The sequence below is a fragment of the Coregonus clupeaformis genome, chromosome 25, assembly GCF_020615455.1.
Source record: "Coregonus clupeaformis isolate EN_2021a chromosome 25, ASM2061545v1, whole genome shotgun sequence".
Taxonomy (NCBI): domain Eukaryota; kingdom Metazoa; phylum Chordata; class Actinopteri; order Salmoniformes; family Salmonidae; genus Coregonus; species Coregonus clupeaformis.
In genome coordinates this window covers 10,750,779-10,774,684 of record NC_059216.1, presented here as the reverse complement: position 1 = coordinate 10,774,684, position 23,906 = coordinate 10,750,779, and the positions used below count along the sequence as shown (strand labels likewise).

General features: G+C 46.2%; 1 protein-coding gene across 2 annotated transcripts in view; it reads right to left on the bottom strand.

Moving 5' to 3' along the window:
• The window catches only part of akt1 (v-akt murine thymoma viral oncogene homolog 1), a 32,333-nt gene extending 9,403 nt beyond the window's left edge, over positions 1-22,930 (bottom strand). Inside the window, exons 1-10 of one of the 2 annotated variants that reach the window (XM_041847573.2) lie at positions 22,714-22,930; positions 17,728-17,889; positions 5,993-6,121; positions 4,404-4,515; positions 4,069-4,195; positions 2,400-2,531; positions 2,205-2,270; positions 1,508-1,576; positions 1,232-1,357; positions 303-431 (exon numbers count right to left, since the gene is read on the bottom strand). In XM_041847573.2, coding sequence (XP_041703507.1) covers positions 303-431; positions 1,232-1,357; positions 1,508-1,576; positions 2,205-2,270; positions 2,400-2,531; positions 4,069-4,195; positions 4,404-4,515; positions 5,993-6,121; positions 17,728-17,773 — 936 coding nt within the window. In that variant the 5' untranslated portion in view covers positions 17,774-17,889; positions 22,714-22,930. The remainder of the gene's footprint in view (positions 1-302; positions 432-1,231; positions 1,358-1,507; positions 1,577-2,204; positions 2,271-2,399; positions 2,532-4,068; positions 4,196-4,403; positions 4,516-5,992; positions 6,122-17,727; positions 17,890-22,713) is intronic. The other variant, XM_041847572.2, reaches the window with a different exon arrangement.
• Between the last annotated feature and the right edge of the window lie 976 nt (positions 22,931-23,906).

Genomic DNA, 23,906 nt, shown 5'->3' with positions numbered 1-23,906 from the left:
GCACTACAGTTCCTCTCTTCAAACGTGTTTAGTCTGTTAATTCTTTCAGTTATTTACCAATTATGTGACTTTATTCTCTTCAGTTGATTTAAACTCAAATTTGAATAGACAGAAATACTCACGAGAACATGCCAAAGGAGTGCACTATCAGGTATTTTCACCACATCATTTTCAAAAACAATTACATCTGAAGAGGAAGAAGGCCACATGGGTTGGACTCCAAAGGCCTCCATCTTTTATGACACATTTTTTGTATGATTTATTGACCCACATATTGTGAATGGACTGTGGGAATAAACTACCTCTGGGGCCAGGTACTCTGGCGTCCCACAGAAGGTCTTCATGGTGGCCCCGTCTGTGATCCCCTCCTTACACAGTCCAAAGTCGGTGATCTTTATGTGTCCGTCTTTGTCCAGCATGAGATTTTCCAGCTGAGACAAGGAGACAGAATGAGACAGGAAGTATCAGCAACAGGAGGAGAGAGAGTGACTATGTGATTGAGGCACAGCTGATTTGGCTTCAGCTCTGAGAGGCATGAGCTAGCAATGCATGTCCTTTTAATATCAGTGTGTCCTCTCAGTAAAAGTCACCTGGCAACTGTAGCCCACACGTGGCCAGCAGCACCAGGCAAGCAGGCCAGTCAGCACATCCTCCAATACTGCTACCCTGGCATTTTCAGGAGAACCTTAGCAGGCTGGGAGCCTGCCTCATAAACCCATGGGGAGAGCAGAGAGGGGGGAAATGAGGAGGGAGGGGGCTATGCTGACCTGGCTGGTATAGTTTCATCAGCTGGAAGAAACAGGGCTACAGATGCACCCCCCTCCCTCCTAAAACCAGTCATATCATTCCTCTGCTACCTCTGCTCTTATGCTATGAATACAGTTCACTGAGTTTCTGTACTGGTCTCTTCCTTCTGGTACGAACAATTTACAGCTGGACAGAATCAGTTTGACGGTTGTAAAATATGACTGTCAATACTAAAATACACATTTTTCATCACTGCTTATTTAAATTAATGGTAAACACAAAGATTAATACATGAACCAAACATCTGCCCAGAAAGAGATGGTGGTTATTCTACTCCTGCTGTAGAAAGGGGTGGTCTAGGTCTCCAGCTGCAGTGAGGCCTGAATCAGGGGGAGGCCGATCGATGAGTCCCTAACCTGGCTGCAGCATGCTGCTGCGGACACTATTTATATCCCGGTCCGCAAACTGTGTTCCCCCGCCTTACCTTCAGGTCTCTGTAGACCACATTCCTCTCAGCATGCAGGTAATCCAGCGCTGACACTATCTCCGCCCCGTAGAACCGCGCCCGCTCCTCCGAGAACACCCGGTCCCGGGACAGGTGGAAGAACAGCTAGGAGGAGAGGAAGATAAGAGAGAGGGAGAGGAGAGACAGAGGGAACAGGGTTAGCGTACACAGAAGGAGGGGTGGGAGGATTATTGGCTACTACTAGCTAAATTGGACCTTGCGAGTCAGGTGTTATTGACTGTTTGAAAAGCTCACCTCTCCGCCGTTCGCATACTCCATGACAAAACACAACCGGTCGTGGGTCTGGAAAGAGTATTTGAGGCCCTGGGGATATACATTTACATTTTAGTAATTTAGCAGACGCTCTTCTCCAGAGCGACTTACAGTTAGTGAGTACATACATTTTAATACTTTTTTCGTACTGGTCCCCTGTGGGAATCGAACCCACAACTCTGGCGTTGCAAGCGCCATGCTCTACCAACTGAGCCACATGAGACCCTGGGGATATACACCAATAACCTAAACAACTGCAATGGATCAAAAATTAAGCATGCCATTACAAGTTCTCCATAAGAAACCAAAGTCTTGTTGAAGTGATATCTGCCTTTGGTATATAACTGTTGCGTGACAACTGCTAGCCCCATTCACCACAGTGGGATGAACACAAGATGCATGTGTTACTCCAGCCACTTAATGTGGAAGAGTTTGGCATTGTGAGCCATCACAGACTTTGAGAAAGGTGGTAACTGACAATGAGATGTCTAGTGTCCTCAAAGGAGGCCAAGTCTATTGCTGTCTTTGTAAACATTGCTCAAACTCTCCCAACCCAGAATCAGCATCTCCCCCTGAATGGGGGAAAGCTCTCAGGCTGAAGTGGAGTGGGTCCTCAGAGTCTTTGTTGCCAGAAGAGAGTTTGGGTTAGGTAGATGGAGTGGATGGAGGGGTCTCTCACTGTCAAGAACGGATGCTTGGAATTCTGGAGCACTCGGTTTTCTGTGAGTGTGTGTGCCACTTCATCCTGAAAGAGATCACAAAGAGTGTTTGTGCAACTCCCACAATGGCTGCCGTTTAGGTATCCATGATCGCCCCTCACCGCCCCCATGCTCTTTCTCCCTCTTTCGTTTTCTAGTTAGTGGCCTCTACTCACTTTCGCTACGATCACTTCCTTCTTCAGGATTTTCATGGCATAGTAGCGTCCAGTGGCCTTCTCCTTCACCAGGATCACTTTGCCAAAAGTGCCTTTTCCGAGGAGTTTGAGGTATTCAAAGTCGTGCATAGTCTATGAGCAAGGGGAGAAAAAGCGGCATCGGGTTACAAACAGCGGCTATAACAAATTCATGCTCTAACTAGTCAAGACACATAATACCACTGACAACAACACAGAAGCATTTAAGGTTCTATTTCATCCACTCTGCAATTTCCAGGCTTCTAATGGTGGGACTATATGCTGCAGTGACTCGTTTAACATCTGACCCCCAGGGCTGGTGAGAATATTGAAAACGGTTGTGTAGGAGACATCCAATCCGGTGCCATTAGACCTTTGTGTAATGACTTAAGAGCACAGATGTGTGGTGATGAAACAGAGTGGACAAGCCATCTGGTGCTAAGCCTCCCAGGGCTGATGTTGGTACCGGAGCATCGACCATGAAGGCCTGATTCACCCAGTCCCCTCTGAACAGTTGATGTTGAGATGTGTCTGTTACTTGAACTCTGTGAAGCATTTATTTGGGCTGCAATTTCTGAGGCTGGTAACTCTAATGAACTTATCCTCTTTAGCAGAGGTAACTCTAGGTCTTGTATTCCTGTCGCGGTCCTCATGAGAGCCAGTTCCATCATAGCGCTTGATGGTTTTTGCGACTGCACTTGAAGAAACTTTCAAAGTTCTTGACATTTTCTGTATTGACTGACCTTCATGTCTTAAAGTAATGATGGACTGTCGTTTCTCTTTGCTTATTTGAGCTGTTCCTGGACTTGGTATTTTATCAAATAGGGATATCTTCTGTATACCCCCCCTACCTTGTCACAACACAACTGATTGGCTCAAACACATTAAGAAGGAAAGAAATTCCACAAATTAACTTTTAAGAAGGCACACCTGTTAATTGAAATGAATTCCAGGTTACTACCTCATGAAGCTGGTTGAGAGAATGCCAAGAGTGTGCAAAACTGTCATCAAGGCAAAGGGTGGCTATTTGAAGAATCTCAAATATAAAATATATTTTTGATTTGTTTAACACTTTTTCCATATGTGTTATTTCATAGTTTTGATACCTTCACTATTATTCTACAATGTAGAAAATAGTAAAAATTAAGAAAAACCCTCGAATTAGTAGGTGTGTCCAAACCTTTGACTGGTACTGTACATACACATTACACTCACACACACTTTCACACGCATCATTTGCTGCTGCTGCTCTGTTCTTTATTTTACTCTTATTATTATCTATCCTGATGCCGTCACTTTACCCTGCCTTCATGAACATATCTACTTCAAATACCTCATACCTCTGCACATTGATCTGGTACTGGTACTCCCCGTATATTGCTCCATTCTTGTGTATTTTTATTTTATTCCTGTTGTGTTACTATTTCATTTTTAAACTCTGCATTGTTGGAAATGGCTTGTAAGCAAGCATTTCACTGTAACGTCTACACCAGTTGTATTCGGTGCATGTGACAAAAATAATTGTTTTATTTTATTTGTTAGGAAAGTGTCAGGGCGCCGGGGTGAAGCAGGAAGAGCCGGTGAGGGTTGGGGTGAGGCAGAAAGGGGCGGGGTAAGGCAAAGGGGCAGGGTGAAGAGGGCGGGGACCCACCACTTTGAGTCTGGGTTTGGTCAGGTACATCTCCATGTCCATTGGGTCTGGGGAGGAGTCCATCATCTCCTCTTCCTGTTTCTGTAGGCCGTCTGCTACGGCCTCAATGGCTTTCGTCCATTCTTCCCTGAGAGAGGAGGAGAGAGAAAGGAGAGGGAGATTACAACACCTCATTTAACATGATTTAATTCAGCCCAATCATTTAATTGTCATCTTATCAACAGGAAGGCAATTTAGACTGTAGGGTCAACCAACAGCCAGTGTACTGTGTACTATGTGTATGCACATGCTTGTGGTGTGTGTGTGTGTAAGGGAGGGGTTGTGGCTGAGCTTGCCTCTCCTCGGGGGTCTCCACGTGGAAGGTGCGCTCGATGACAGTGGTCCACTGCAGGCAGCGGATGATGAATGTGTTGGGCTTGGGCCGCTCCGTTTTCATCAGCTGGCACTCTGGCCACATCCCGGGAGAGAGGGGCCATGAGGAGAGACAGAGACCCGCAGTTACAGCCATTTATCTTTATCACCACCCTAACAGACACTGCTGGGACTGCCACCATGCAGCCGTACACAGGGAACTGAACCCAGATCACAGCTTTTCCTTCATACTAAATACATGACCAGAAGTATGTGGACACCTGCTCGTCAAACATCTCATTCCAAAATCATGGGCATTAATATGGAGTTGGTCCCCCCTTTGCAGCTTCGCGGCTGAGCCGTTGTTGCTCCTAGACGTTTCCACTTCACAATAACAGCACTTACAGTTGACCGGGATAGCTCTAGCAGGGCAGAAGTTTGATGAACTGACTTGTTGGAAAGGTGCCACGTTGACGGTGCCACGTTGAAAGTCACTGAGCTCTTCAGTAAGGACATTCTACTGCCAATGTTTGTCTATGGAGATTGCATGGCTGTGTGCATCGATTTTATACAACTGTCAGCCATGGGTGTGGCTGAAATAGCAGAATCCACTAATTTGAAGGGGTGTCCACATACTTTTGTATATATAGTGTATTTTTACCTAAGGATTTGGTCAATACATGGGACTGTGAGCATTGATCAGGGCAGACATTTCAGTCAATTCCAGAAAATGTGTCAAAGTTATAATATGGGCCACAGACGACATTCACATAAAAAGAAAAGGCATTTCAATGTTCAAAGTTACAATTTTTAGAGAGCAACCAGTTTCCCAGTGTAGCTCTTTCACACAGTCAACATACTGCGTGTGCCAAAAAGAAACATGGAGGAGTTTGTCAGGAAGTGTGTTAGATGGAAGATATGGGGCTGGGCCACCACTGAGCTCCAGCAGGGCCCTGTCAGTGTGGCTGTGTAACCCAGACCCACCACCCGCATCACACGCCCTGGCTGTCTGTGGGTCTACTGCAGGTCTGCTCAGTGACAAACTGTGCCGCCCTCTCTGTACTGCTGATGGAGACAGAGCTACAGAGCAGCCGCACAGATAAATAATTGAAATCAGACAGTTAATAACCACTATAATTCAAGAGTGTCAGGAGGAAACATTTTGTTTAACAAACAGTATGTTGTCTAATTACTCTGTTCAATCATCTGCAGAGCTTGTCCCAGCAACTTTCTGCCACATAGAGAGTAGTCCCATAGACAACACTGGAATTCACACACAGCCAGGGAGAACACTGGCATATTACTCTTGCTTCACAAGAGTGTGCAAAGCTGTCATCAAGGCAAACGGTGGCTATTTGAAGAATCTCAAACATAACATATATTTGGATTTGTTTAACACTTTGTTGTTTACTACATGATTTCATATGTGTTATTTCATAGTTTTGATATCTTCATTATTATTCTACTATGTAAAAAATAGTAAAAAATAAAGTTAAACCCTTGAATGAGTAGGTGTGTCCAAACTTTTGTCTGGTAGTGTAGATAGTAGAGTCTTGAAAGAGTAGATACTCACGTGCTACTGAGAAGTTATTTAAGGGGGTTTCAAACGCGTCAACATCTTGTGGTCGTTCCTTGTAGCCAATGAATGTACCATCACTCTTGAGTAGAAAATACCTGGGCCTCCAGGTCTTAATGTACTCTCCTGCAAAGAGAGATGGAGGAAGGGAAGAGCATAATTGGTTACCATAATGTGCTGGTTTCACAAGGTTCAATTCTTTAATTGTTGATTGGTCTATGAAAATTAAGCTGTGCGGTTTGATGATTTATGATACACAAAGTTATTATTTTCAAGGAGATATCCTTATTCACAGCGGTTCTGATCCATTTCTTGTGATCTAATTGCTAATATGTTCACCAACATTCCCTAAATGACCATGTTGTCACCCACTTTCAGCTATAGTAGGTCAAAGCCAGGACAAATGGCTGTTTTAGCTGGAGTCAGGACCCTTGTATCTGCCCCTTCAGTCCCATACAGAGCTCATATAGGAATCCATGCGTCTCCATCCTGCCCATCTCCTCCAACACAAGACACCCACAGACCAATCTCTCAGAGGCAACAAAACTCAATTTATTCCGCGGACGGATCAGGATACATTGTGCCAGATGTTCCTGAAATCTGAAAAAACAGCTTACGCATCATAAAAAGTCAGCAGCACACATCAGAGAGGGGCTTGAATATTTATACAGGAAAAATGTAATTTATTTTTAATTACGAGAGCCTGGTATTAACCCCATGCAGTGTCTGAGCAAGCTGTCCTTAATTGCCCCATTTCCTCCGACACAGAAGTCTGGGGAAAGTGGAGATCAGTCAATGCCGGCTCCTGTTCCTCCTCTCCCCAAGACTCGCCTGGCACACTCAGACCACTGGCTCCAGTCTGAGGAAACTGATCCCAGACCTGTCTGTGATGAGGCAGACTGACCAGAATCCCTCGATAACAGAATCGAATTTACCTCTAGTCAACTTAACACACCTCATATAAACAAATCTTAGTGAGAAGAGGCTATGTAGATAATCACTAAGTGGATTGTATTCCATATTCTAGGATGTGTCACCTCAATGTGATGGTTAAACTGTCCGACTAGCGGAGTCCCACCTGAGAGGGGCTCGATGGCTCTACATCATTCAAACACCACAGGGTGCAACCATTACAGTAGGAACACACACACACAGTGTAAAGCACCTGATTTACTGCAACAAGTGAGGTGGCAGCACAAATCACAGCACTAGAGAAAACATCTGCCTCAGAGCACTGTATACTTTAGATTTCAGTCTGCAGCAGATGTCCAATACGTTACTACGGCTGTTGTCATTTTTCATCATGGCACGGGACGAGATTTTTCATCTCCATTCTGCTGGCTAAGTGTTTTTACACCAAACGCAGCTCATTTAGAAATTAGTTAGACTTTGTCAGACTTCAGATTGCAATGCTTACTGCTTGCCTACAAAGGTGTCTCCTGAGTGGCACAGTGGTCTAAGGCACTGCATTGCAGTGCTAGCTGTGCCACTAGAGATCCTGGTTCGAATCCAGGCTCTGTCGCAGCCGGCCGCGACCGGGAGACTCATGAGCAGCGCACAATTGGCCTAGCGTTGTCCAGGGTAGGGGAGGGAATGGCCGGCAGGGATGTAGCTCAGTTGATAGAGCATGGCGTTTGCAACGCCAGGGTTGTGGGTTCGATTCCCACGGGGGACCAGTATTAAAAAAAATATATATATATGTGTGTATTCACTAACTGTAAGTCGCTCTGGATAAGAGCGTCTGCTAAATGACTAAAATGTAAAATGTAAAGCCGAGCATGCGCCGTCCTCATTGAAAAACACACAGTGTGATATAGAGGAAAGCTCTGTGGATTTCCCCATGCCTGTTCAATATGCTGCAATTACAGTGATGAGTCATTTGTCTATTTTACACTACATGGCTAATGAATCAACAACATTCACAGCACTAAGCCACACACACACACACACGTCCCCAGAGAATCCACATCATCAATGTGATTTACAACTATGGGTCAACAGCGGCTTCACACGACTGACTGAATTTCTTGTTACGTCAGCACGGTGGTGGGCATTGGTAAGGTGAAACAGAGATACTGTTATAAAGAGCAATATCATGGGTGAGAAGCCAACAGCTTCCAACACCTGGACCCACACAGCCTCCATATCCAATACACCTTTCCAGACTCATCCTAAACCCGAGGTACATTATGTACAGAACACCCTCAGCCTCAATCTACTGCAAATCAAGGCCTGACTTCAGCACTTGTTAGTTTGTCAGTTAGTGGTCAGGTCTTGGCTGACCCATATCCCCCACCCCACCCCAGGCCAGGCTCAGAGCCCCTGGCAGGGCAGGCTGGGGACAGTATGTGCACAATGCAGAGGGAGCATAATGAGCCCCTACCTCCAGCCATGCGTCATCCGAGCACAGTGACATCAGAGGGAGGGTTAGCCTACACACTGGCAGGGCTCCGCTCACCTCTTTAGGGAATAATACAGAGAGATTCAGGAAGTAGGTCAAGCGCATGTTTGGTGCTTCCAACAATGGCGCTGAAAGACTGAGTGATTACATTAATTGTGTTGAGGCCACAAACTGGCATCAAAACCATGGTCCCAACACAGACACTGACAAGCAGAGACATATGTTTGTTTATATGCACTGGTGTGTACAAAAGTACACTCTACAGTGTGTATGTGTGAATGTATATCTGACAACAGCAAGTTCTTTCCCTCCCCAAGCACAGAGGGCCTGGATAGGGCCTAGATTTGGCCTGCCAGCCCCTCTGACGCACGATGCCCACCCAGGCTGGCAAGAGTTGGCGTCCACCATGCCTTGTGATGACGCTACCGTGCGTGGCATGCACTGCAGAGACATTCCTCCACGCAGAGTCGGGCTCTGTCACATGGCTCTCAATGGGGTGACAATGAATACGCACTGTACCCTGTCATTAGTCTAGCTAACACCTAACTCTCAAAGTTCTCCTGACTTCAGAGTCTGGAATGGCTCTTTGATGTTGTTGGCACAATGCGTCGATAATGAAGGAGGATTTACTGGTTGGCTCTCCTCTGTCTCGCACTCAAAACACCCAGACACAGCCTCCGGGCACCGCCCCATTCCATTACAACGGTTAGATTTTCAAATCCAAACAACAAGAGCTCTCAACCCCTGAGGAATTTTGTTGTTGTTGAGAGAACCAATCAAACCAGTCACACAATTTCTAAGCGAATATTGCATTACCAAACGTCCTTCTTTCCAGACCAGTGTGGTCACAGCTCTCCCTGCGCTGTGTCACGTGGGTCGCACCAGCCAGGCTACCTTTTCAAAGTGTCACTACACAGCAACAAAGCCAAGGGGACAGTCACTTAATGGTCACCATGCACTGTAATGCAAATGTCATTGGTAAAGGACACTTTTAATAGTGTTTCCTTTCCTCTCAGAGACCACAGCTTGTAAAAACCAGCGAGTAGAGAGTTCAGTGAACAAGGTCATCATGGTGGAATGTGACACCTAGGGTACATCTCTACCCCCCCTACATCCCTCCACCTAATCCCACCCTGAGACTCCACAGCAGGACTGACCACAGCAGGACTGACCACAGCATGCACTGACCACAGCAGGACTGACCACAGCATGCACTGACCACAGCAGGACTGACCACAGCAGACCTGACCACAGCAGCACTGACCACAGCAGGACTGACCACAGCAGGACTGACCACAGCAGGACTGACAATTGTTAGAACAAAAATTATTTGTGTGCTTCTTTTGCTCTTCCAAATAAAGCATACACATTTCACAAAATGTGGGTGTGGTGAAAACAATGGCTGTGAATGCTCATAAATCAAAGTCTTTAGGAGAAATTGGCAGTATGCATGTTATCTATCAGCTAGGTTATTGAGAACATTGTCTTTAGTCTGGCTGGAGAGGACATCCTGACCAGGCAAACGTCTTCCTCATCCTGACTGGGGCATGTGGAGTCAGTCATGTGACTGAAGAAATGTCCACGTCTTGTATGTCTTCCCATTTCTGGCACCTTCCTCAGCAGTCCATCTCTTCTTTAGAAAAACACAGCCATGACCCTGATGTGTTTCCTATTTACAAACCCTTCGCCTTTCTATTCTCATCTGACCTTTTTCTTACTCATTGACTAGACTTGAAACTAAAAACCCAGTCCACTACTGGACTGTACTTTCCCCACTCTGCTTCTCATGTTATGATGACATCCTACCATGCTACTCCACAATTAGGAACTGGCTTATTGGAATAGGAAGCCGAGGATGTGCAGACAACAGCAGGGGATGCCAAAATACTCATTCGTAGACAAATTAAATTACTCACTAAGTATTTATGTGCTTTTTTGATTCAGTATATTTTGACAGATTGGACCAAATGGGCAAATTGTAGAATACAGATTAAGAGAGAAGACAACATGCTGACTAAGAGCAGAAGGGACTTGGGACACAGAAGTCCCCTGCTATCAACTCTATCCATCCATCCATCTTCAAAGCCTTTCAGCTGCAGTAAACTGGCCCTTTTCATCTCACTAGAACATTTTGATTGTAGAAAACAGGAAACAACCTGACAGCCTGACCACATAGCAGATAAGATCAAGAACAGAACAGTCTTTGGGATAGGCAAATTTGAATACAATTTTGACTGTGTGTGTGTGTGTGTGTGTGTGTGTAGGGGAGGGCCATGCGAGGAGCTGTCAGGGGCTGAGAGTGTCATTACATGTCAAACAGCTGCTGAGGTCTGGGATGCGCGCTGGGCAAAGTAGAAAATAATGAACAGTGAGCCTCTGCCAAACACAAGAGAGTTCATCTTTATTTGCCAACTGCTGCATGGCTTGTGTGGACAGCCACATTGTGCCAGTGCCATGCCCTCCACACACACATGCACAAATGCTCTCTTAAATGCATATACACACACTCAATAACTTACAGCTGCAGAAGGCCAATTGTCCAAATACTGTATGCTACCGTATTGAGTGTCATTTTCTTCAGAACTGGAACTATCACTGAATAAGTGGTCCTCTGTAGCTCAATTGGTAGAGCATGGCGCTTATAACGCCAGGGTAGTGGGTTCGATCCCGGGGACCACCCATACGTAAAAATGTATGCACACATGACTGTAAGTCGCTTTGGATAAGAGCGTCTGCTAAATGCCATATTACAATTTTTATTTTTATTTTAAGCTGTGTGTGTCTGAATGGTTTGAGTTGACAGCGTAGTTCCATAGAGCACTCAGACACATGAAAACCAGCTTATTCATCAAAAACCTTCTACTGGCAATAAGAGCATCTTGATTAACCAAGGCGAACCATCTGCAGTCAGACTAAAATAATTCCAGACTGTACCTAGTTATGGTTTTCAAGGTCAGTCCATTGTAAAAGAAAGAGTGCGCGACCGATTCAGATCTATGTTAAAACTACCATTTCACAGAAAGGCCATTTGCAAGTCAACTTGGCTTAAGGAGCCCAGGCAGTCAGTGTCATTAAAAAGAAGATGAAATGAAAAAGGGAGAGCATGCAAGAGAGAGTGTCAGAGGTTAGCCTGTGTGTCTGAGGAGCGTTGTGTTCTCTGTCTCTATGTAACAACGGCAGGAATCCCAGCTGCCACAGCTCTTTAATAAACACATCATGCAACATTCATCACACTGCAAAGGAGAGGCCAACCGCTGTGCTCTGTCTGGCATCACAGGCACAGAATACAGACAGACACAGACAGAGAGAGCCACAGACACAGAGAGGGAGAGAAAGAGACACACAGAGAGAGAGAGAGAGAGAGAGAGAGAGAGAGAGAGAGAGAGAGAGAGAGAGAGAGAGAGAGAGAGAGAGAGAGAGAGAGAGAGAGAGAGAGAGAGAGAGAGAGAGAGAGAGAGAGAGAGAGAGAGAGAGAGAGAGAGAGAGGAGAGAGAGAGAGAGAGAGAGAGAGGAGAGAGAGAGAGAGCAAAATAAAATGTTAAGAAAGGGGAGAAGAAGAGGTCAGACAAAACAAGCCTTTCTCAGCGCATTGCCCACGCCCAGTGGTTGGACTTCCTGAGGGGGCTGCTGTGGTGTTTTGTCCCTGCCTGGCCACCCATTCATAGTTTGGGGATGAGAGGGAGGAAGGGAGCCAGTGGTAACTGTGTGTGAGAGTGTATGTGTAGAGAGTGTCAAGAGGAGAGGAGGGGGATGTTGAGGATTAGGGAATTAAAACTCCAAAGCAGTGGAGGCCGTGTCTTTTGTTGGTTTTTCCTCAGTTGCCCCCTTTGGCCCTTTTCTGTTGGGCCCTGCCTGTAGCCTGCAGCTGCAACCTGCCGCCCTGTGCCCTGCATCTCAATGAGCCTCTGTGCCGCGGTGCCGCCACCGCTCCAGAGGAGAGGGGGCTCCCTGATGGAAGGGTCACCACTTTGTACCACCACCCCAATACTGCCCCCCGTCCCATCCCCATCCCAGCCCTGGGACTCAGGGCAGACTGGGCTGCCCCTCTCCCCATGACCATATAAGGCTGCCCAGGCTCACAACAGGCCTCTCACATGCCAGGCTAAACCGCCCAGGAGTTTGGGTTTCTTCATTCTTTCCTTTCTCCCCCCTCTTTTTTTTCTCTTCCTGCTGTCCCTCTCCTCTTTTGTTGGCGTCTCTCTTTCTCTCATGCAGCTGGATGGGACTGCACTGCCGGGGCTTTGGCAACAGCATCAATAGGTCACAGGGAAGGGCTGCCCCAGCCTTCACTGTAGCCCTCTCTTTTCACTCCATCACCCTCTCTTCCCCTCTCTCTCTGCTGCTGCGGCTGCTGCTGCTGCTACAGGAAAAAAAAAGGGGGGGTGGAGTCTGCCCCTCTTTCTCACGCTCATAAGAAAGCCCTCACTTCTTCTCCTCAGCGAGTGACACCTGCTGATTACCATAGGAGACACTGTGGGAAGTTCACCCTGCTTTTCTGTGTGAGAAATGTGGCCCCTCCTTTTGGTAAACAAGCAGCCCATGGATTAGTTAACTGAGTTACTGCATGACAAACAAATAAACACACATTATTTAGTTCAAATTAGTGCCAATTAACTCTAAATGACCAGGGAACAGTCAATCACTCTTAAATGATACAACCATGTATAATAAAAGGGGGATATACCTAAGATTACATTTATACCTTTAGGAGAGGTAAGGCCAAGTCAAATAAATTGTTAGAGTATATTTGTCTGTGATCCATAATGACAAATTGTCCCTGAGCCGGATGACAGGCTAAGTGTGATCTGGGTGTGTATCATGATGATGGCCTGATGTGAATGTGACAGCAGTCTGAACATACAGTCACAGTCAGACTCTATGGACAGCTGAGCAGCCCCTTCCTGTCCACACTCCACCACTCCCTCTCTCTCTCTACCCCTCTGTCTGTCCCAGTTGCCGGGGAGAGCCAGTGAGGTGATTGATGTCTGAGACTGGGAGCGCCACGCCAGTCGGAAGCGGCTTCCGCCTCGGCTCTGTGTTGTCAGCAGGGTCATTATCCTGGCAAAGGGGAGGGAGGAGCTGGGGAAGCGGAGGAGGGAGAGTGGGTGAGGAGGTGGTGGGGGGCGACTGGCAGAGACAGAGAAGAAATGACAGGGGGATTAGGAAAGAGGGAGAGGAGGAGTAGAGTGGGAGTAGGAAGCAGGATATGGGGTAAAGAGAGAAAAAGAGAGGGGAACAGAGATGGAGAATTGAAGAAAGAGAGAGAGGAAGTGACAAAGACAGAGAGAGAGGGATAGGGGGTGTGGGGAGCACAGCCAAGCGGCAGTTATGGAGCAGGAGGATTCTGCACAGAAAAGTAAGCACACAGCGGGCTCACTGCGAGCGGAGACAAGTGACGGAGGTGGCTCTCCCTGGCCTCCTGGTCCCCTACCATCCAGCCTGCCTGTCGACAGCTGCACCCAGGCAATTTACTTCTCTCCACCACATTTAGCAGGAGGCTGCTTCCCATTACCGAGAGCAGGGGACCCTGCTGGCAGCCAGACACCAGCCAGAGCACTCCCCTCCTGGGGAGCGACCCTCTGCTGCTGGCCCTGCCTTGGGGGCTTCATCTCGTGACTCTGGTTCTGGCGCTCAAAGTTTTGTTGCTGGTATTGTTTTATGTAGTTAGCTGGGCGGTGGGAGTGTGGACAGGGCATAATGGCTCTGGGGCAGCCCCTGCTGCTGGAGCCGTTGTAGTGAGGTTGTTGGTGTGTGTGGTAGCAGGGCCGGTGTGTGGCCCATTACAGGCTGTAACCTAATGAAGGGGTGTATGTGAAGGAGACTAAGCAAGGCGAGCCTGGCGGTAAAGCTGGCAACCAGATAAAGTCCTATTGCGGTCAGCATTGCAGTGTCATGAGACAGAGTTAATCGGGTGGGTTGGTTCCTTTCGAAGAGTGAAAATAGAACTCCCACACACAGTTCCCTTTTACTGCTTTGATTCTGAGAAAATCTATCTTTAAAGAGCTGTAAAAACAAGTTTCAAAATGGTGTGTGATTGTATGAGTTGTAACTATATTAGGTACTCGAAATCTTGCATGCATGCATACCAACACACACGAGTGTGCGCGCACAAACACACAAACATACTCACACACTCTTTGACCACTCACTCTTTTTGTTATTCTCAGTGGAATGACTCAAAGGTGTACTCTAGTACATGACCCCATGGACTAGTCATGTGACCCCATGGAGTAAATCATCCAATAAGCATCAACCCATGAGTCAGAGTGACACATCACACAGAACACCCTGTTTCTAAGCCAGGCTTGGTCTGTGAGAAAAGGACTGCACACAGAGTGATGATGTTCTGGGAATATCACAAAGACCTGTGTGCTGGAGCTCTGTTTCCTCTCCGTTCCCTCCCTCCCTCCCCCATCCATCCACTCCCGCCTCCGAGCCAGCTGAGCGTGCTACCCAAATCCAACAGTTGTTGTAACCTTCGTTAGCCTAACAAGTGGGCCGGCTCTTTATACCTGTCAGAGAGCAAATGAGTCAAACGAACAAGGGCTGCCTGGAAGAGAGACGGACCGGGGCTGCCTGGAAGAGAGACGGACCGGGGCTGCCTGGAAGAGAGACGGACCGGGGCTGCCTGGAAGAGAGACGGACAACGAGCACAGTTCTGTTGCACTTCACTAGGCTCTTGGCCATGGCACTCAGATGGAATCTGGAGAACCTGCCATCTGCTTCCTTGATGTTGGATGATGCTCTGCCTTTGATGGAAACCTTAGGAAATAAACTTCAGACTGACCACTAGAGGCTGCAGGCATAATGTAAACTGTGTGGGTGGTGTAAAGTAGACCCAACACATTTATGAATTAGGGTACGGCCACATTGAGATTTTGTGTCCCAAAAACCCGGATGGATCCAATTTTTCAATGGGAGTCATCCGTTGCTGGATGAATGACAATGGAAATTATTGTCAGTGTTGCCCTTAGGGACATGACAACTGGTTTGTAATAGACACAACAAGATACAAGCTGATGTTGAACTACAAGCCTCAGTGTGCTAGGCAACCTGTACATGTGGGCACTGGGCAATCATTTCAACATTCAACCACTGTTACCCCTGCAATTATATGCTTTACCTCATGCACACACTCGTGCAGACACACTTCCACAGACACACACATGGGCCAATAGAGGAGCCCTTGGTGGCTTGGTATACAGCACAGGATTACTGGCCTATTCCCTAGTGTTATGTCTTGGAAGTCCACACCTGGCCTTGAACAGATAACCCTCTTTATATCATGATGGGTGACATAAATGGCTAAGACAATCCCAATGCCCAGCAGTACAAGGCTGATGGAGTGGAAAGGTGTGGCCTGATGTTGGGGATCATCTGACTGAGTTGGGCCTGTCTGGGGGGAAAAAGGTACAGAACCAAACACTCCAAGGCTGGGAATCTGGCTGTTCTGTGGCTTAGGCTGGCTGGACTTTAAGCCCACGTAACAAACCAAGTTTGCTGCTCCACTTTCTGTACTCTGCCATTGTCTGGCAGCTAAAGGAAACCACAAAACTGGCTTAAAGTCGCATGCCCAGCATGACTAATGAGATAAGAATCAGGGTTAGGAGGGTTAAGGGTGGCATGGATGTTCTCAGCTCCCAGCCAGACCTGAGCTGCTCCACTCCGTGCCCGTGTCTGTAGAATGGAATGCAGTCACGATGGCACGTCATTACAGGGACATTTCTGGGGCACTGGGCAGGCCACCACCTAACTGTATGTCCCTTCAGAATGCTGCAGAGGCCTGCCTCAATCACATGCCATCAAACACACAATGCAATGAGCTGTAGTCAGTGAAATGTCCTGTGACTGTAGTCCAAAATCTTAAATGGTGCAATCATAAGACGTGAGCCACTTGCATGGCAGTCGTGAGGTTAGAGGACCGGCTAAAACTAAAAGATTCACAGGAAGAGGGTGGTTGGCTGAAGTGATGGGCAGCAGAAGAGCGTTATTGCAGACTCACCTTCTGTGCTGTGGCAGAGACTGGGTGACAGTGACGTGACATTAAAACCCGTCCTGTCAAGATAAGCGCAGCAAGCAGGCAGAAGCCCTCCAATCAAAACAGAGTTGCTGTGGGTGACATTTCACCGGGCACAGCTGCTAGGGTATGACAGCATGCCAACTCAGTATTCCTGAAGGCTTGTTTGTTCAGTCTGTTTGTGTGTTCGCTTTGTTCTTCAATAATTCAAGGTTAAGATGTGACTTGAGATCAAGGAGTTTGTTTTTCTCACTGGTCACTATTTGACAGTCCTCGGGCCGTTACATTTTACACTGGCAATCTGTCAGAAACCTTCCTGCTTCCCTTCTTATCACTCTGGCAAGGAGTAATGTAAACTGACATACTGCAAGTTATACTGCATCACATACTGCACGTCAAGTGTGCCAACAGACAATGCATAAGGTGAGGTAAAGACGGTAAAATCACATGCATGATTTAAAAAAAGGTTTCAGAAGAACTAGACACCCTTGGAAAGACCCTCCCTTAGCTGACATGTTTGTTATTAAATCTAAATGATTAACTTTGGTCCATTTCCTTCCAATAAGGCATATGCGGTTTCCTGTTTCCTTGTTATTTAGACAAAGATCTCTTACATCTGAAAAGATCAGACTGATCTGTGTTCCTCAGCCTCTAGGTATGTACCAAGAATCCCGGGGCGATCTGCTGTTTTCAGTAAAGCACTGAGGTTATTTTTTAAATGAGCAGTCAGTAGCTGCATCAGTCTGCGTGGGCCTGGGTCTGCCTGCGTAGCTAACCCAGGATGACTCTGTTAAGACCCAGGCCTCCTGTTGTGTTCCTGCTGAGGCCATAGGGAGAGAGCGTACTGAGTAGAATGCTGTTCCCTGGGTTACAGCCTCTGGGACTCTCCACTCCTAGTGACGTGTCCCCCCTGTCTGTCTGTCTGTCCCCTGAGCCTGTGTCTCTGTCCCAGGTACCACGCCCCTGCTCCCTCTCTGTGCTGGAGGAGTCCACATGCACACACACACGCACGCACACACACACGCACACAAACACACAAAAAAACACAAAGCCAGCAGGTATGTGAGGAATGCCTCCTCATCCAAACACAACGGCACTCACGCTTGCAATAGAGCCACACCATACCACACAGAGCAGCTACCTGGGCATGAGGGATACTGGGGCCTACTGTATACTGTTGACTAGGAAGTAGGAATCAGATACCGGAAACATAATATCTATACAAATAATACCAAAATCCCATCAGCACTCATGTTGTAATCAAATAAGGAGTAAAGCATTTGTTGATATAGGAAATAGTCCAAACGCACTCACCTCTTTTGTGCAGCCATCCCTCCTTCACTATCGCCACATCGGTCATGTTGGTGGGCAGGTTGGTGTGTCCAGGGTTCTGACAGGGAGAGGCACAGCTCTGTTCCTCAAGTGTCCTTCACTCAGTCCAGGGCAGGAGCCTGTAACCGCCTTTTCACCAGTTACCTTTTAGTGTAAAGGGAAGAGTAAAAATTAGCCTCATCTGGAAGTAAAACATTTCCTCTCCACCTGTCTGAATATTAACTCCACCAGTCAACATCAGTGCGACTCAGTGGAAACTGGAAACACGTTGGTTCCATACTTCCGTGGTCTGTCCACAGTGGAAAATAGTTGTGCCACACACCAGATGGGTACTATTCCAGTTCAGTATGAGCATGTGGCATCACTCCCAAATGAGGAACTAGAGTTAAGACAGTATCCACAAACTCACCACAGGGCCAAACACTTCTAAACTAATGACAAAGTTCTGTGACCAGTGTGCAGATGGCTATCTCTGACCATCCACTGAAATCAATTTATCCTTCAGCCACACATCCATTGTGTTGTTTACAAATCGTTATGAGTGAACTCATATTCATTGGAAACACTACACAGGGTTATTTTTACTCACTGGAAATCAAATGTATTCAATTATCAAATCAAATGTTATTTGTCACATGCGCCAAATACAACAAGTGTAGACCTTACCGTGAAATGCTTATTTACAAGCCCTTAACTCTATTTCTTCAACTGCATTGTTGGTAAAGAAAATATTTAATAAATAAACTAAAGTAAAAAAATAGTGTAGCCATTTGCTTAATTGTTCAGCAGTCTTATGGCTTGGGGGTAGAAGCAGTTAAGGAGCCTTTTGGACCTAGACTTGGTGCTCCGGTACCGCTTGCCGTGCGGTAGCAGAAAGAACAGTCTATGACTTGGGTGACTGGAGTCTTTGACAATTTCTTGTGCTTTCCTCTGACACCGGCTTGTATATAGGTCCTGGATGGCAGGAAGCTTTGCCCCAGTGATGTACTGGGTCGTACGGTCGGATGCTGAGCAGTTGCCATACCAGGCGGTGATGCAACCGGTCAGGGTGCTCTCGATGGTGCAGCTATATAACTTTTTGAGGATCTGGGGACCCATGCCAAATCTTTTCAGTCTCCTGAGGGGGAAAAGGTGTTGACGTGCCCTCTTCACGACTGTCTTGGTGTGTTTGGACCATGATAGTTTGTTGGTGATGTGTACACCTAGGAAACTCTCGACCCGCTCCACTACAGCCCCGTCGATGTGAATTGGGGCGTGTTCGGCCCTCCTTTTCCTGTAGTCCATGATCAGCTCCTTTGTCTTGCTCATGTTGAGGGAGAGGTTGTTGTCCTGGCACCACACTGCCAGGTCTCTGACCTCCCTACAGACTGTCTCATCGTTGTCGGTGATCAGGCCTACCACTGTTGTGTCGTCAGCAAACTTAATGATGGTGTTGGAGTCGTGTTTGGCCATGCAGTCGTGGGTGAACAGAGAGTACAGGAGGGGACTAAGCACACACCCCTGAGGGGCCCCCGTGTTGAGGATCAGCGTGGCAGATGTGTTGTTGCCTACCCTTACCACCTTGGGGCAGCCCGTCAGGAAGTCCAGGATCCAGTTGCAGAGGGAGGTGTTTAGTCCCAGGGTCCTTCGCTTAGTGATGAGCTTTGTGGGCACTATGGTGTTGAACGCTGAGCTGTAGTCAATGAACATCATTCTCACATAGGTGTTCCTTTTGTCCAGGTGGGAAAGGCCAGTGTGTAGTGCGATTGAGATTGGGTCATCTGTGGATCTGTTGGGGCGGTATGCGAATTGGAGTGGGTCTAGGGTTTCCGGGATGATGGTGTTGATGTGAGCCATGACCAGCCTTTCAAAGCACTTCATGGCTACCAACGTGAGTGCTACGGGGCGGTAGTCATTTAGGCAGGTTACCTTAGTGTTCTTGGGCACAGGGACTATAGTGGTCTGCTTGAAACATGTAGGTATTACAGACTCAGTCAGGGAGAGGTCGAAAATGTCAGTGAAGACACCTGCCAGTTGGCCCGCGCATGCTCTGAGTACACGTCCTGGTAATCCGTCTAGCAGCAGCGCCTTGTGCTCCAGTCCTCTCTGGCTGTGGCTGGGCCTGTCACAGTGGTAGAGAGAGAGAGGAGCTCTAGGGAACTGACTGAGAGCAGGCATGTCCACTAGAGCAGAGTAGACCATACTGAGACCAATTCAAACTTTAATCACAAAGGCAGTCCAAGCCTTTGACACACACACACACACACACAGGTCCGGCTCTGGAGCCACAACACAGTGTTGATGTTTAATGTGACCGAGCCGTCGCTACTGTAGGCTGTGTGGAAAAGCTGGGCCGCGGCCAGGACACAGCCAGAACTGTAGCCACTGAATGAACCCAGTACCCTGACAGTAGGTCACATGGTCGAGGGGCCCCGGGCCACCGCCTGCCTGCTTCACTCGCTCTCTCCCTGCTTGCCTCGCTCATTCCCTCGCTCTCTCACTGCCTGCCTGCTTCACTCTCTCTCTCTCCCTGACTGGCTGCTTGACTTTCAATCATTCATCATTCTGGCTCTCGTTCCAGGGGCCACTCCATTCAATGCAAATCAGTGTCATGCAGCAGGGAAGCCACACACAGAGCCAGTCATACAAACACTTGTTGATTAATGTAGTCCCATGGGTATCATCCCAGACTTGTCTTGAGACTTGGCTTGGGTTCAAGCAAAGAGGCTGTGTATGGAGGCAGCAGGTAGACCTATATCAGCTATTGTATTGTCTTCTATATCAACAATGTGAATCCATTCTCTCTGAGCCTATATGAGCTTTGTCTTGGAGTCCTAGTGCAAGGGTGCAGGTAAGCAGTGTCCCAATACTACTGTGCATCAAAGGAAATATTTACTGAATAGTAATACCTGCATGCATCTATCCAATTTTCCGTCAAACAAGACGTACAAATTAAAAAGGTAGACAGGTCAAATGAGTAGTCATGCCTCTACACACAATCATGTTTGTCCTGCTGGAACAGACACCAGGAACAATCACAATTACAGAGAGAGAGAAGAGCATATAGCTACTAACATTAGCATAAACAAATATATACAAATTCCCAGACAGACAGAATGAAAGCCCATTCAAATGGATCTATACATAATAAGAGCGAGAGTTGGGTAAACTCTGTTTTGAATAGAAAAGGCAGCTTTTATATGGTGTAACTTGGAAGAAACCCTCCTATTGTTCTCCAGGCTCCTCTTCAAAAATCTTCCTGTTGGTGACACTTCATCAGCATATTGTATCCGTTCATGGCATCCCCCAATTCCATTCTATGCTGTTGGTTCTGACTTGAAGTTCAGAATGTAAACAACTTGCATGCAGCCACATGGAGAGCAGCAGAGGAAGCAGTCTGTGACTGTGACACAGAGAGACCAGGGAGAGACAGTCATATGATGTGCGTGGAGGGCCAGGCAGTGTGTGGACCCATTACACTGATAAAGTCTCCTAGCTCCTGTGGCGTACAGGCCTCAGACTGGCGACAATAAGCCCGACTGTGTAAGGGCAGATTTCAAACAGCATTCCTCAGATGCTGCATACAACTGGTGTCACATTTGCGTCAACAAGGCCAGAGGAACTCAAAGTCCTTTCCCATACTAATGGGGGCAAAGGGGGAGGGGTGTCAACATATCCCAGGAAGAACAGGGTGAGTGAGTCAAACAGTAACAACATCACTTAACCAGCCTCAGACCCATGTCACATGTTGCTGCTGGGGTGCCTGCCTGTGTCCCTTCACATTCAGACTGTGGCTAGTCATGGTCGGTCTCATGACTCAAAACAAATGATCACGTTTAAGATATGCAGGGCACACAACATGCTTGGAGATGACTACTGTTCAGTGTGACAGTTACTTTACATGCACACATTACAACAAAAAAACGGATTGAAAATTACTACCCAAAACAAACAAAAGTGGACAGTGAATCATAAGAGTATTCACCATTTAGTCCAAATGTAAAATATGTTAAGCAATATGACATCTAAAAGATGGAAAATAGGGGGCACAGTGGAGATTGAATGTTAGGGGATTTTGGGGATGCTTATTCAAGGTTAATTGTGCTAATGGAAAAGAAAGGAAAATGACTGAGGCATGTCCCAGAAAGCATAAAACTGTGATACAAGAATCAAGGAAGTATGCTTTCAAAACTCATCCAACTGTCGGTCTACTATACAATACATGTAGGCCTATTCGTCTTACCATAAGGACAAGGTTGGGCCACACGCCATAACAAAGCAAAGGGTGGATACTTTGTATCAAGTTCTGTTTCAGTCATTGCTACATTGTAACAACAATGCAACATCGTGGCTGCCTGCCTTCAGATAATCTCAAAGTAAAATATTCGGTTTAGAAGTCGTGGAATTTTGAATGAAGCCAGTAAAAGATCTTTCATCTCGTGTGACAGACAGACAAACAAGAACATATTAGAAAACAAAATAAATGGTATTGTTGACGAACGTGCAGAGAAATGAATGAGTGAGTTGCAGTGTTGCACTGGCCACCCGCAAGATCACAACGTTGTTTGTTTTTAAGACGCGTTGTAAAGGCATTTATATGTCCATAAAGTTCATTTCTAAAACGTATAGTTTGTTCCTGTAGTAGGTGACTTATAATTGTATTAAAGTAATGTACAGTAAAAACGACAAACATGTTCGGCCTGTAGGCTGTCTCAAAGGCGGACATTGTGTCAAATTCAAAAGCAGAGTCAATAAATGACAATGTTATAACACATTTTAGTTTTGTTTATGAGGCACAGTCTCTACTAAGGTTAAAGTTTGGACATTTAACTAACTTCTTCAGTAAACATAACTATACCCGAGAATAAACTGATGTCAGGAATGCACTTCATTTTAGGCGCACATTTGGCGATTTTAGTCTGGATATGGGGCCTAGCAGGGCAGCTTGAGTGAGAATAACCGCATCCTATTTAATAGAATGGGACCTACCCGCTCTTGTAACAGTCGACCTCAGTCAACACGAAAAACAAAATGCAGGCCTTTACCTGGACAGGATTTCAATATTGTGTCCGTTGCATTATAATGAGCTGTTTCGGCGATTTATTTAGCTGATAAATCCTTCAATAATCTGTACAAAAAGTGCTCTCATTTACTCCGTTTCTTTTGCCTTTCTTCTACAACACCTCCCAAAACGTTCTGTCTGCTATGCTTCTGTGGCATACTCATCTCCCAGGTCCTAGCGCCGATAATTTTGACAGCGAGCCACAGAGGCGGATAAAGATTCCGGACATGTTTTATCCTATATATTTGTTGATAAAAAATAACATCATTTTATGTAGGGTGAGCCATCAAAACCATCTCATTAAAAAAATGGTTTGTTTGAGTTCATCTTCACATCATTTCACCTGTAATCCCTTTGACAGTTGTCATCACTTTGATTCGCTGATGTATAGCCTAGTCTACAGAATGCTTGTAGTCCATAAGTAATTAGAAAAGTAAAACCAATAGATGGCCTGTCCGCAGGGTTGGGTAGGTTACTTTCTTAATGTAATCCATTACAGTTACTAGTTACCTGTCCAAAATTGTAACCAGTAATGTAACTTTTGGATTACCCAAACTCAGTAATGTCATCTGATTACGTTCAGTTACTTTGGATTACTTTCCCCTTAAGAGGCATTTGAAGAAGAAAAAAAGTATCCATCAAACGCATTTGCTGTGTCATCATAGTAGTCTCTGACTTGTGGTCAGACTCAGGTGGAACAAACTTAAACATTTACCTTTTTTTAATAGTGAATTGAATGTCATTGAGAAAACAAGGTGAAAGGTGTCAATGTGTTTTTTTTTCTCACAAACACCCTTTCTGAATTTAAAAGTAATCCAAGGCGTAATCATCTAGTTTTTAAAAGTATCTGTAATCTGATTACAATATTTTTGCTGGTAACATAACTGACTACAGTTACAGTTTTTTGTAATCAGATTACATGTAACTGATTACATGTAATCAGTTACTCCCCAACCCTGTCTATCTGGTCAAATATCATAACCTGCTGATCCAATCAGAATGTATATCATATTTGCACCACATGTTTTTTATGATATGTACAAAGGTAGAGGTTCCAAGGCAATTAATGTCTTGCTGCACATGCTAATACCAATCCTACAGTGCATTCAGAAAGTATTCA